Source organism: Acanthisitta chloris, unplaced genomic scaffold (assembly GCF_000695815.1).
Source record: "Acanthisitta chloris isolate BGI_N310 unplaced genomic scaffold, ASM69581v1 scaffold2886, whole genome shotgun sequence".
NCBI classification, from domain to species: Eukaryota; Metazoa; Chordata; class Aves; order Passeriformes; family Acanthisittidae; genus Acanthisitta; species Acanthisitta chloris.
This window is the reverse complement of record NW_008676410.1, coordinates 179,648-194,499: the sequence shown is the minus strand read 5'-3', so window position 1 is coordinate 194,499 and position 14,852 is coordinate 179,648. Positions and strand designations below refer to the sequence as shown.

General features: G+C 37.1%; 1 protein-coding gene across 1 annotated transcript in view; it reads right to left on the bottom strand.

Moving 5' to 3' along the window:
- The window catches only part of GRID1 (glutamate receptor, ionotropic, delta 1), a 113,067-nt gene that overhangs the window by 19,783 nt on the left and 78,432 nt on the right, over positions 1 to 14,852 (bottom strand). The window contains exon 9 of the mRNA XM_009076122.1: positions 7,746 to 7,941. Coding sequence (XP_009074370.1) covers positions 7,746 to 7,941 — 196 coding nt within the window. The remainder of the gene's footprint in view (positions 1 to 7,745; positions 7,942 to 14,852) is intronic.

Genomic DNA, 14,852 nt, shown 5'->3' with positions numbered 1-14,852 from the left:
CTTTCCTCCCAGCACTATCTCATCTACTTTGAACCTTGCTAAAATATCTTCCTTTTTTAAATAAGAATACATAGGATAACATAGCCAACTGCAAATGTAGGTAAGGCTTATGTAACAGGGTATTAATTATAAATGAAAGTTATTGCTTCAGATGATGAAATTTTATGTATGCTTTGTAGGAGACATGGAATGTGACTGGTTCCATACATTCATGTAATGAGAGACAGGTATGATCACAGTATGATGTTTCCTAGTCATCACAGTCACCAAAATGGTAACTTTGAAGTTTGCTTATATAAACATGTAATTAAACAAATTTCCCTTCCAAAAAACCAAAGCTCTTCCAAGAGCTATGTTAGTCCTTGGCTAACAAAAGGCATGTCCTGAGCTTAAAGAGCTCTTTTCTTCACAGGTAAGAAGATTTACAAGCATCTCCTATTATCTCAGTTTTGAGATAAACAGTGTTTTATTTTAACACCCTCCCATGCAGATGTCCTTAAATGTCAGCCTTAATTGGGATTGAAACAAATGCCTGCACACAGTGAATGTAAATCACCTTACTTAAGGCAAGATGTACAAAACATCTCTGGATAGGGATTCAGGAAAGCATAAAACAAAAACCATTTTTTTTGGTTAGAGTAATCACTGGTTTCTTAATATATTTAAGTAATATGCTTTTAAGTCTCTAGTGAATGAGAGAACAGATGGGCTGGAACATCTAAGGCAAATACATGAGTAGTCATGAATGTAGACTTCCAAATCTTTTTTTTTTCTTCTTCTTCTTATCTTTGGGTGATTTCAGATCTTTCTTTAGGTCAGATCAAAGCAAGGCAGGGAGCCAAAGTCTTCTATATATTACTTTATTGTGACTGATTCACCAAGCTCCCCTAGCAAATGGCTGTAGCTTTGACAAAGAACTAGTTCATCCTTCTGCATACTTTCAATTTTCGTGTAAGTTCAACGTTGAATTCACCTGTAAGTTTGTAAGACCCCCTTAGTTATTGCATTATATTGGATTCCTCAGTTGAGCAATTAAGATAATATGACTTCACCATGCTTTGATATAAACCATAGCTTTCTGAAGTCCCTTACAGTTGCTTACACTGGACAGTAAATCAAATGGGTGAGTTAATCTCTAGTAGGTAGAATCCAGGGAAACAAAGATGAAAATTATCTTGCCTGAATTTTCTGTATGCTACTTGCCTCAATCAATCTCTTTTCCCCCCTTTCCTTTTATCTGCATCAAGGCAATCAAGGATCCACAAATTCATTTGCTTCTGAGTTAAAATAGTGTATAAATGTTATATCCTTCCTCCTTGGTAAGAGTTAAATGAGCCTATATATTGACCCCTTTGAAAAAATTATTTTTGTTAAGGGCATGCCATCACTGTGGGTTTGTCCCCACTTTCTCTGCCATCTCCCTGGGCAGTTCAGAGTGACAGTCATTGATGCATATAGCTTCAAACAGCTATTGCTATTCTAGTACAAAATGTCATTAAAATCTAGACTAGTATGTAGCAACTCCTACTACAAGAGTTATTCAAATAGAAGCCACAGGACTCTACTGTTAGAATCATACATTGATTTAGCTGACACAACTTATTAAACCATCACGTTCAGAAAAATATCTCTCACTTTAATGTCACTGTACGAAACCAGAGCAGAACAAGACTTCCCCATCTGCATTTTAATACTCTATATGGCTGTCTGCCTAAACTGGTAATGGTAGAGCAAAGGAGAAAAGAACAAATTTATTCAAAATCCATGCTATTTGAAAACAATATCTTGCCTAATGGATATACAGAAATAGGACACCCAGAAAAGATCTGGCCTAAATCACGGTGCTAAAATGTGTCTTGCATTTCTCTGGGATTTTTTTTGGTTGCTGGTTGTTTTTTTGGTTTTGTTTTGTGTGTTTGATTGAAAGAGCTATAGCTATCTTTTGTTCTTTCAGAATTGGTCTGTAAATCATCTTTTCCAAATTTACAATTTAGAAAAGAACACCAACAACACATTCCTCATCTATTTCTCAGTAATACTTGAGGAACACAGTCTTCCTCAAATATTCAATTTCCATTATAATGCAATGACTAGAGAAAAATCACATTATTGATTCTATTTTTCACACCTCAATTTTCTGTATGTTATTTTGTATAGAAGAGCTTTGTATACTGACTTTCAGTGCTGGACAGCAGATCTTTTGTAAGGGTCTACTTCTCTTGCATTCACAGTGTTGCTATCCTACAACTGTAATTGGTCAATAAACAAAGTCTACCAGGTCTCTTCATATCAATTTTATGGGGGGTCTTTTATGATGTAAATAATTCTGTCCAATGTCATCACATCCGTTGAGTGTTATTTCTCTGACAGTACAATTATTCTAGCATAAACAGGATTCTGAGTTTTAAACTCTTAGTTGTACATATATCCCAACTCCCAGAAATACTGGGTATAAGACTGCTTCCCCTCTCTGACTGCCAAAACCAGCAGCTCCAAAGATCCCTTTTTCCTAAGGCAAGATTTGCTTCTGATGAAACTTTTTCCACTTGTACAATTTTCTTCTCTGAAGACTGGAGACCTCATATTATTAGTGTGTTCATTGTGTGGAAAGTTTTCTTGCAACTAAATGTTTTGTTGCTGTCTAAATTCAGCATCCTTCACTTCCCTGTTAATATCTGTTGTGACAGCTAAGCAGTATCATTTGTTCAATTTAAAGAAAAGCTGTCAAACTTTGAAAAACATATGTACAAGGCACACAACTGCACACATACACATGTGTTTGCAGTATGTTTACTTTTTATTGTATTCACTAAACAAGCAGTAAAAGCTGAATCAAATGGACACTTATTTTCAATGAAAAATCAACCCAAATCTTTTAAAGGTAGTTTAAAACTTTTAAAGGTAGTTTAAACTTTCCTTTTTTTTTCCCACATGAAAGAATACATGTGTACATACATGCATGTCCTCTAGCTTCCAGGCCAGGTGGGTACTGGAGGTAGGAAGACTCATGGGATGTATGAGCAAGAAACACATCAAACTCCTTAGCTACATACGAGACAGATATACCTCCCCACACAACTGAATCCTGATCACAATACAGCAAATATCCATATCCTCAGGCTCTTGCATTCACAGCTCAGCCATCTAAAGCCTGAATCGTATGTTTTTAGGTCCATAAAAATGTTCTAGTGATCAGATTTCATTGCAAAGACAGGACAGAGAGAAAGCTGGTAAAAGGGTTTGTGGCAAATACCAGCTGAGAATAGGTAAATTAGCTTGAATAAAAAAATTACTGAAATTAAATGCAGAATAATAAGCTCAAATTTATACTAGAATTCTAATTGTCTTTAATATTTTGCTCTTTTGCTATGGCCTTACTGTAAGCCTCAGCACACAGGCATGCTGCAGAACAAAACAAAAATCACTTGGTTAAACTTTCAAAAACCTCTTTATCAGAATGACAGCCAGAGCAGTACTCATTTATTCTACCCAGGCTGAACAACTACTTTGGCTTACACCAAAGACACCAGATTTATCTTTGGTTGAAGAGGAAAAAAAGAATGCCCTGGGCAATATATTTTATATTAAAAAATACTTCTTCTTCACAATCATAAAACATGAAAAGGCCAAAGAAGATTGCTTCCTAGACATAAGAAGGAGCACAAAGAAAATAATACTTCAGAAAAGCAGTTAGTAACCTCATAATGTCACTCTTCAATGTGGAAGGAGATGGAAGAGTATTGTTCAAAGGGTCTTTGACTTACTGATGGTTAAATGATGTTTTTTTCAAAGAAAGCATGGTAAGAAATAATAATAACATGAAAAAAAGATTAATTCCAGATTAATCACTGATATGTCTGTGATTTATCTGAATCTTAAGAAGAAGCTATCATACTAAAGACAGAATTGCCAGAATAATGCTAAATTCATCATTAATTTACTGCGAGAACAATGTCACTGTAGCTGATCCCATTATATGGCTGGTACCACGAAATATCAAAAAGTGACCTTTACATTGGCATTAGTGGAGTAGTTAAAAAACACACTTGAATAACATTTATTATCTATAACAAAAGTGCTTTAGGAGAAGCAACACATTTCCAAGAAAAAGAGAAACATTTAATCCGGTTGAAATGTTTCAAAATTTAAAATAATTAAGGAACCACTATAGGATGCAATAGATTCAGGTTTAAGCAAGCATTTGCTTTTATTCCAAAGGTTGATAGGTCAATAAATGGAGAAGTTTACAAGGACCCATGAAAGCAGATGGAGGAGCAACCACAAATTCCCAATATAAAATTCATTGTGGCTAATAAATTATTGGAAAAATATTTTGTAAAAAATATATTCATTGGAATTTTAAATTACTTCCTAAATAAGACTGAGCAGAAATGACTGTTCACTAAGAAATGTTCTGATTTAATGTTTGCTGTTCATTAAGGGAGAGACATCTTTTGAAAGAAGCAAAAAAGGGAAGGAATATATTCTTATTGTGCCATTGCCTAAATCAGCGATGCATTCTCATTTTGTGCTCTACTTGGTTTTGGTCACTTTGATCAAAAGTGATACACAGGAAGAAAAGAACACATTCAGAGAAATTTTGGCACCAAATTGATTGGACAGGAGAACAAACAGTCCCAACCAAAGCAAGACTATAAAATGCAACAGTAACAGTTGAATTCTCCTATGTGTTTATATAACAGGTACAGGATTACATGGAGATCATATTACTTCATTATTTCAAGCAAAAATGGGTGCCCACAATGAAAAAATTATTATTTCTACATTATTATTACATATGTTGTTGCAATTAAAAATTACCCTGAAGAACTGATTTCTACTGAGTATAATGCAAACAGTTTGCTGAGATTTACAAATGGCTTAGAAATGTGTATGATTTCAGTACAAATGTACACCTGGGATGAGACAGCAGGAGTACCCACTGCATACTTCCTGGGGATCCTGGCTATAGCTTCACCCAGAAAGAAACTTTCCATATGACAGTGTTAGTCAATCCTCATCTGTTACAGTACCAGAAAGCTCAAGGGGCAAAATAGCACTTTGTATGGACTAGTGATTTGCATGGTAACCTGCCCATATGCTATGCAGAGACACTGGTGAATAGAAGGACATTTTCCATCTTCAATGACCACTTTCAACTGACTTGGGAGTACAACAAAAGCAAGTTGCTCCCCCCACCCCTGGCTCTGAAATGTCCTCCTGTCACTTATGTGACATTGAAGTGTGTTAATGCCTTTTTGGTGGCTCTCTCAGTGTTGCAAAAGCTCTGCCTTGCCAATGGGAGATGGTCACTGTGACTACAGGGACTGTGCTGTGTCTGAAGAGAAACCTCTGCCATGGCAACAAAATGCCACAAAAGCTCTCAGGACTTTCTTCCACTACCATTCCTTTGTTTTCAGACAGCCAAGGGGAGTAGGATAATCTCCATGAAATGGAGAGAGATGAATGGAATAGAGACAAACACCTGAGATACCTGCCTGTAGCATAAATAAGCAGCACTCCCCTGTTCTGCATTGAAAGGGCATTGCTCTCTTTGTAACTGCAGCCTAACCATGATAGTGTTGGAATAAAATGGAAAGGAGACAGAGGGAAGGAAAAGTAGTAGTGATTTTTTTTTCTTTTCATTGTGCCAGGCAAGTCCTCATTCAGAAAAATGTTTTATGGATCTTTTTTTATGCTCGAGAGATTTAGATTTCCATTTTCTTTAAAGTACATTTTTTAAGGCACATTTATATCTCTTTCACGCAGCAGTGCATGTGTATGGCTGAAGCTCTCATTTCCTCGCCTGACATCAACTCTCCTTTAGAAAAAACATGAGTTTCTAGCCATAATATTTGACATGGAAAACTTGTCAGTTTATTCAAAGAGCTCAATGAGCTAGGAAGACCAACACTTGAACCATCAACACAATAGTTTAGTTGCCAATGTTATTAAATATTAATCCCAATTTATGTAGGTGTTTAATCAAATAGCAGCCTTGGTCAGCTTTGGGGACTGAAGGAAAATTTAGTTGTTGAAGTTAATTGAATGAGCTGATCAAGTTATATAACAATCGCCCTACAATATTGAAATCAAACTTAATATGAAAAGTTATTATCACACAGATAGGATGGAGCTGCCAGCTCCATACTGACAATATAATTGGTATTCTCAACAGCCTGCCAATCTAGTTACATTTCTGGCTTAGGCAAATCTAGCTATCATAAATGGCTGCATGCAGTAGGCTTACAGAATAAAGTATTTACAATTTCATGGATAAAGAGCATCCACTGCCATAAGAATGGCATAAAAGAAAAAAGGAAAGTAAAATACTGTCCATTTTTCTAAGGTAAACCATTTCATTATTGGTTTAAATGCCAGGGTACATAGAAAAGTACTTAATGTCTCTATTTCTCCCTCCTATAAATGCTACCAAAATCTCTCAAATTAGAGGCCTCATTTTCCTAAAATGCTGAGCAGACTGAAAAAAACCCAATCAACACATTGAAGACTTTGCTATTGCCAGAGCTCTACCTTGCAGCAAGGAAGAAAGGCTACTGGAGCCAAGGGCAGAGGGATTCAGGGAAGCTCAGCTGAGAGATGGGTGAAAAGGTAGGGTGAACCAAAACTTTTGACTACATACTCCTATGCTGGGAAATCACAAGTGTTTGTGTAAGGATTTTGTCCAAAATCCTTATACAAACAGTTGGGAATCATGCTAATGGACTCTGAGTTGGGAAATGGGATGGCCTGTGTTACTGTGTTCACCCTCCTTATGGCACTGTAAAAACCAGTAAATTTTGGATGCTTTCCCTCTGTTCAGAAAAGGTTTCATAAACTCAAAGTTTAAAAAAATGAACATAAGCCTCAACGATTTTATTATTTTCCCACTTACAAAAAGCATAAAGAACTAGTAATATATATGAATTCAGAATTGGTGTTTTACTGACAAGAGTATCTCTGATCAAGCATTCACTATGTTGATAATGGCTGTTAGCTTGTTTTATGAAGAATATCAATTGACAGATAAAGAGAAGACTTTTCACAAAAGGAGCAGCACATTAAGCTTCCAACATGTCTGCATCCCTTCTGCTACCATGTACTCCTGGACACATGTGGTTTGATGCAAGGTACTATCTGTTTTTGCTGAGCTTCAAGATGGGGAGCAGAGGGGAGAGACAGGCTATGAGAGAGTGTGGACATTTGTAATGGCATGATTGGAACCAATGCTGTTTACCACAGAGCTCAGCACAGAGATCTAGGATCCTAAGCTCTCACATATTAGTCTTTGAATCCCCCCCCATCAATGCTCAGTTTCAAGAAAAAGAAGTGTAGTTTTATCTGAGAGAAGTAGAATTTTGGTAAAAGCATGGTGTCATGCAAGTACATTTCTCAAAATTTAGAATAAACAAAGAAAAATCTTGCATTAAATTTCTGTTTTAAGAGAAATGAGTATACATTCTTTGAATCTCTTGATTCTTACTCATATTTCCATTAAGTTCATTCCATGAAACCAGAAAAAACCTCAGACTCAAATGAGCAAAGAACAAGAGTCAGTACCTAGATAATGTAAAGAATGACATTCAAAAAAACCATTTTCAGAGCTCCCAAGAAACTGAGAATCTTTATAGCCAAAGAAGTCCTCCAAAGAAGGACTATGTCACAGGAAAGACATAATTAACTCCACAGAAACAACATTGAAACAGCACAAAATTTAAATGAAAATCCCTGTGATCCAGTCTTACCTTCCTGATGCCTTCAGAAGGGTTCGATACACAATTATCTGCCCCATTATTCTTACTGATAGTTCTCCACAGTTCAGCAAACGTGTTATCCTGCTCCAAAGGGTTGGTCCCTTTTGCTTTAAAGTATTCATACACTGCTGAATCCCTGACTGTACCATAAGATATATCCATTTGTTTGGACAGATCCTGAAATGTTCTGAAATTCAAGTGATATTGAGATGTTAGTATTATGTAGTACATAACCAAGACTTCATTAATTAAATGGCTTCTTTTTGTGTCTGCCATTAGTCAGAAAGCACTTACCCTCACCAAGTAACATTTGCATATCTCATTCCTCATCATATAAGAAAACCAAGGGGCTATTTAATTGTATTGAGATCATATGATTGCAACTATACCCAAGCTCTGTTTCACCCCAGTGAAGACTTTTCTTTTTTGACAGATAGCATTCATATTAAATATTATGCCACCAAGATTCCACAAGAATCTAATGTGATAAATACTTACCTGAGAACAGGAAAAACTCAGATTATAAACATAAACTTCCAGCCCCATCAGCAGCACCAGAAATACCTTGCAGAATTCAGTGGAATTAGTTTGCAGTTACACCAATGCTCCATCTGACTCCAAATCAATATGACTGTTTTAAACAAACAAATAAGAGTCTCACTTCCAATTTCCACTAAGCCTCTCTCCCTCTCTCTTTTCACAGCCTCTGGTAAAACAGGCATTTTTCATTCACACACAGGCCTAACTTTCATTTACTCATCATATACCACTCTGGAAGTGTAAATGGGCCTCACCCTGAGTGGCTGTGAATGCACAATTTATTTTCAAATTGTACAGAATGTAATTCACTCCTGTTTTACAGCCTTTTCTGCACTGAAAGGTGTAAATCACTGCCTGCATCAATGAAAACCAGTCCAAGTTTCAAAACATTTAAGGTGGCATCACTGCCACCAGAAGCATCCTAGCTGCTTTCCCCCTTTCAGACATACATTCCCATTCCTGTGCCTGCTTCTTCTGTTCACAAGGATCACTTCTGTGCAGTGCCATCAGTTTTTTCATCTGAGCATATGCACACACAAACACACATTCAATCATTTACCACCATGGACCAAACTGGATCTCATGGTTATTGACAATTAGCCATTATCAATAATGGTTTATTTCCTGTTTTATAAAGGTGTAACTTCACACATTAATGAAATGTGTCTGATATGACCAACTGACTAAAGCTGCTTGAGATCAGTCAAACTAAAGCAGCTCTCCCTGTTTCCTTCCCTCCACCCCTTTCTTTTACCCAGAACAATCTTTCAGAAATTCCTCCTCAAAATACCTGAGAGACTCACTCATACCAGCTCACCCTGTGCCTCCAACTCCTGAAGCCACAAAAGCAGAACATTTTGCCTTGCAGCTTGTGCAGAAGATTTCTTTGCAATGCTCCAAAGAAGCATTCCCTTGGCCCATGAGCCAAAGCCATTTTCCATAGCTGAAGACTTGCCATAGACAATATTTTGCTGTCACACTCTTCCTTGTTTCAGTGGGGAGATGCTGCTGCTGCTGACACCTCACATCCCTGCAAGAGTCTCTGCAACACTATTTAAAGCAAAGCATATACAATTCTATATAAAAATATGTAGAAAATTCTTCCCTCTTCTCCATCACATCACCTCCTGGCCTCCCAAGTTTAGCTACAAAAAGGCTCCTTTGCTGGGACCTTCCATGTGGGAGCCTGCCAGCTCTGTCCCCAGGCCTGCAGCCCAGCAGGGATGCTTCTCACCCCCACCCCAACTCTTCAAACTTGCAAGCAGCTTCAAACAGTTTAAGTGGTTTAAGTTCTTAAATTGTGTTAAAGACTATTTATCATTTTAAGCTGTTAAGCAGCTTTAAGTAAGACTGTGTGAACAGTTTTTCTCTATATACATTGCACACTTGTGGATATGGGCTAACTCTACTGAGTTCCATCAGACTCCAAAGCTCTTGTTATTTCCCTAGCTCTGTATATGGCACTTTGATAAAGCACAAATGGACATTCTTGAGGTTGTGAGAAATTCCAAATTCTAATGAAAAATGGGAGAATTTGTCTAGGTTTTATTTCTCTCTTTGTTTAACAGTCCTGGATGGTCTATTCTGGCCTCCTAAATGTTTCCTGCACATTCCATTGAACAGGACCAATTTTCCTCCGTTCTCAATCTAAATGATTACATGCTGCATTTAGTTCTGTCTTTCTTCTTTAAAAAAAGTTTCATCATATCCCATGGAATTGCTTACATCCTGGGAATGGATGATCTGGCTGTTAAAGACACATTTCTGTCTATTTTGTGTACAAAGGATGAAGAAAGGTACTCGATACACACAGGAAGGTTTCTGTGACAACCTTTTCACACCAGGTTTGGCATACAGATTTTGGCATGTGTAGGAGAGCATGTTTGGTAGAAGCACAGTAGCAGAAATAATGTTTAACTAATGTTTTTTAACACAGCTTTCAGCTGATAACAACTTTACAAATGCCTACTGCTCATACTGCCATTCTGTTTGAAAGTTAGAATGTGAGAGTTTGGATATTTACAAAAATAAATAATTAAACTTGCAATTTTAATATTGTCAGTAGTTTTTGGATCACTTCTGCTGCCTCTACTGCTGTAGAAGTTTTTACTCCAGAAACATGTCTTTTGTTTTAGCTAAATTGTACTTTATTGACACTCAGTATTTTTGTTGTAGCTAAATTACATTTTATTGACAACGTACTGTACAAAAAGCACAGTACATGTTGCTTTACAAGCAGCAGTTTCTTCAATTCTCTAAGCATCAGAGGGCTGAGAGAGCAAATTTGGGGTTTTAATCAAGTGCTTTGCAACAAGCAATCAGTACAGGTGGCAGGGAGGGAAGCACAGACTTCACCTGGCTGTGGAGAGTAAGGTGACTATTCCTTTAGCTGGCAGCATTTCCTTGGAAGGGATAATGTGGAGTATTGTGTGTCCTAAGGATTACAGGCACCTTTCTCACAGTGCACTGTTTGGTCCAAACAGCCACTGACACAGGAAATTCTCCATATTACACCACCACTGGAAATAAGAGACACCAAAGGATACAGTGAGTCACAGTAGGTAACCAAGCTTGTGAGTGGTTCCTGTAGCATGAATTCAGAAGGATGGTGACTGTTTGAGTGAGAAAATCACCTTATGCCTTTACCAAATGGACCACTTAGCCAAAAATCTATCTCAGAAATTATCCTGACAGAGAGTGGTCTAGACTACAGTTCTTACTCTGTATGAAAAAAAAAAGTCTCTGTGTTGTATTTCTGCACCGAAAGTGGAGGCAATGCTCAGCATCTCCATGGCTAGAGAAGTGATCAGAAGATTTGGGCATGGTGGGTAGGTTCATATACATAAAAGATGCTAAATGGAGATTAATATTTCCTGCTTTTTACAGGGTGAAGTAAGATAATTACAAGTGCAGGTTTTAAACACTGTTGGTTTACCTCCTTCAGATCTGCCATGGCCAGACATAATCATTCATTGCTACATTTCAGGTACTGGCTCTGTATCTTACAATTGTGTCATTCTCTAAAGGCAGCTGCTCTCACTGTTCTTAAGATTGATTTCTGCAACCAGTTGTTAGCTGGACTCATCTCCTTTAGCCACTCAAACTGTTGTCTCACTTTCCTGTGCAAAGAATTCATGCATTTAATACATAAAATTATTTGCAACAAAAATGTGCAGCATAACAAGATGCCCCATTAACCTTAGCACCTCAATTATTGGATCTCACAACCCATTAAAGGCTCTGTGTAAGTGTGATTAAAGATAAAGCTAGTAAAGCAGAAAAAGCCAATGTTTCTCACTTACCGTTACAGGAGCCCAACTTCAATTTGTAGATAAATACATCCACTGTGTGACTGCTATAATTGACAAGTACATGTAAACCAATTGATTTAAGTAAATACATCTGTGGTCAACCTAAAGAAAGTGTCTTTTAAAACAGTATTACCAGCCAAAATATTTAATGCCTGTAGTTATGTCTGCTAGATGAACACAGCAAACCATATCTATGTCCCAGGGGAATTGCAATTATTTCATGCAGTGTCCACTGAAAACTGGGATCTCTGCTTGTTTTGTTTTTTAGAAACATATTGACATAAAGTATATGCTTCAGAAGATACAGCTGCACTAACATTTATAATTAGACCACTAGAAATAATTGCCAAAATAACAATACTGGCAAAGCTACAATTTTTTGCGATATTTTCTTACGAGTAAAAGCCTTGTATAACTGTAGGTATATAGACTGAAAATATGCTGCCAGTATGGATTTATTTTACTCTGCTACTGCTATAAACCCAAGACTTCTGCATGAATAATATGAACAAATCTTGCCTAAGTGACAGACTAAACTTGTCACTAGGTGCTTTGAGGTAACTGTGGATGAATTAACTCAACCAGAGTCATCAGGATGATCAAATATGATCATCAAGTACTTGCTTATTGAGCTCTTCCTCATCCTTACTGTTCGTTTGTGAAAACATTTTGTAGCAAGCTGCACATCTGAACTCCTGGGTGTAAACAGGCCAGCAACTGGCACCATGGTGTCATCCAGGAGTGATCTTCTATATCACAATAATACATGCAACATTTTATCTTGACTTTACCAAATTACAGAATCATAGAACAATCAGAGTTGGAAGGAACCCTTGAGGATCATCTAGTCCAACTCTTGGCCCTGCACAGGACATCCCCAATAATCACACTGTGTACTTGAGAGCATTGTCCAAATGCCTCTTGAACTCTGTCAGGTTTGGTGCTGTGACAACTTCCCTGGGGAGCCTGTTCTGGTGCTCCAGTATCCAGCCTAAACCTGCCCTGATTCAGACCATTCCCTCGGGTCCTGTCACTGGTTGCCAGAGGGAAGAGGTCAATCCTGCCCCTCCACTTTCTTTCATGAGGAAGTTGTATACAGTGATGAGGTCTTCCCTCAGTCTCCTCCAGGCTGAACAGACCAAGTGACCTCAGCCACTCCTCATATGGCTTCCATATATGACTTTAGCATTAGAAAAACAATAATGGGAAAATCCTGACAGATTCTTAATTTAAAGGTAGTTTGTCCTTATCCTTCAGAGCAACCCATGTTCTGGCACTGTAAAACTGGGGATATTTCCAGTCTGCTATTACTTACAGAAAAATAATATTTCAGCATTTCTGAATCCACATTATTATTTTATTTTAAAATTATGCAAGATTTTTCATGCTTAGCTCTTGCCCTCGTTCGGTCGCATTGTAAGCACACTTGGGAATAACCTCTCCCTTCACAGTACTACAATTGTCAAACAATAAGATATACATAATTCCTCTCAACTAAAATTAATTTTCTTTATGAATATTAATCCCTAAGACATATACAGACAGTAAAAAAAAATTACTGATTTTTTCAAAATTTGGTGATCAAGCTATGTTCTCCTTTTACCTTAGGAAGGCACTATCCTGAGATTTTTGCTCAATCAACATACAATTTTAGGTGATGGCTGCCATCAAGATAAAGTATCCCAGAGATGATGAGACTTTTAAGCTACTCTGTCTAAATGAAGCCTTAAAAATGCATACATAAAATGTATGGAGCAAGTCATATATTTCTATTTTTAAATACCTTGAAGCTACCTTGCATCTATAGAATTAAATATAAGTGCAGTTCCTAACTAGAACTGTTTTCTCTATGGGATATATGAGGGGGAAATATGTGGTTTATGCATTGGGAAAACAGTAAACCCACTAAACTTTAAAGTGAAAAATAAAAGTATCTGAATTGATTTGACAGTCTTATACCACTGGTGTAAGACCAAGAAATATCTATGAGCTGAAATCTAGAATATAAAACTCCTATCTGAAAGGAGATTTATTTGATAATGTCACCATGGGTGGTAAGCAAGGAGTTGAAAGAGAATTTTCCTACAGTCAACCACAGAACAGTACAGAATTTTGAGACATAAAATTGCTCAGAACTACTCCCCCATAGATGAATTTTCCATGACAATGAGGACAAATGAGAAAATGGTGTCAGTTGCTGTTGACCACATCAATCCACCCCCAGGAAGCCAAGCAAGCTTTGCCAGATCAGCTTCTCATTTACACATGTCTCCAGTGAGAAAAGAATCTGCAAAGCTGAATCAAGGTTATGTGGTGGTGTGCTGGTACAGATAAGGTCTACATGAGCAGAAGATCTTTCCAGTCAGAACTTCAGTCCTGCTCTGAGTCCTGCTTAAATTTTATACCTATTTATGAAGCTGTAAGACAAAGGATTTGAGCCTTAATCCATTATTCACAAATGAACAATCTTTGGACTTTGAATGTCCAAGTTTAAGTAAAATTTATGAATGAGTAAAGCATGTCTTAAGACATCTGAAACAGAGTTCAAACTTTCACGTAAAGACATTCTCTAGAGCTAGTCTACCCAAGCTGAATAGTTTAACTGGAAGAGCTGGGAAAGAAAATAAAACTCCCTGTGTTATGGATTGAAACTGCCACTAGGGGATGATAGTCTCATTGGCTCAGAGACTTGCATGAAAAGTTTCACTGTCGCTGAATCCAAGTTACAAACACACATGCCCACTTAAAAATGGAAGAGAGAATAGCAGTTAGTGTCTCTAAACATTAGTGCAACTGATACTTCAGAAGCCTTCAATTGTACTAGAAAGAGTGATATATTAGCTGAACAATGAGGTAACATTAAAATTGATCTATCTTTACCACCTACAAGTCTAAAAAGTAAATAACCTTCAAATAAAAAAGGTATTATGACATGTTTCTATAGATTTTCACATTTGTTCCAGGTCCATATAGGAATGTTGCTAATGTTTGTTAAACTGGACATACATAAACTAAAAGATGGGCTACTTTAGAGATTATTCTTAGTGGGGCCAATAAAACTGTTAAAAGTATTGTTAGAATGGCAGTAGCCTTAGTGCAGAGAATATTAAAAGGAAAGCAAGTTTATCTCCACATCTAAAAGCCTTAGATTTCGGAAGAATTGGGTCCATGGTTTTAATTTTTGTATCTCTGACTTTCTTTGAAATTATGAACAATCTATCTGAGCTCTTAAATCAATCGTTAAATT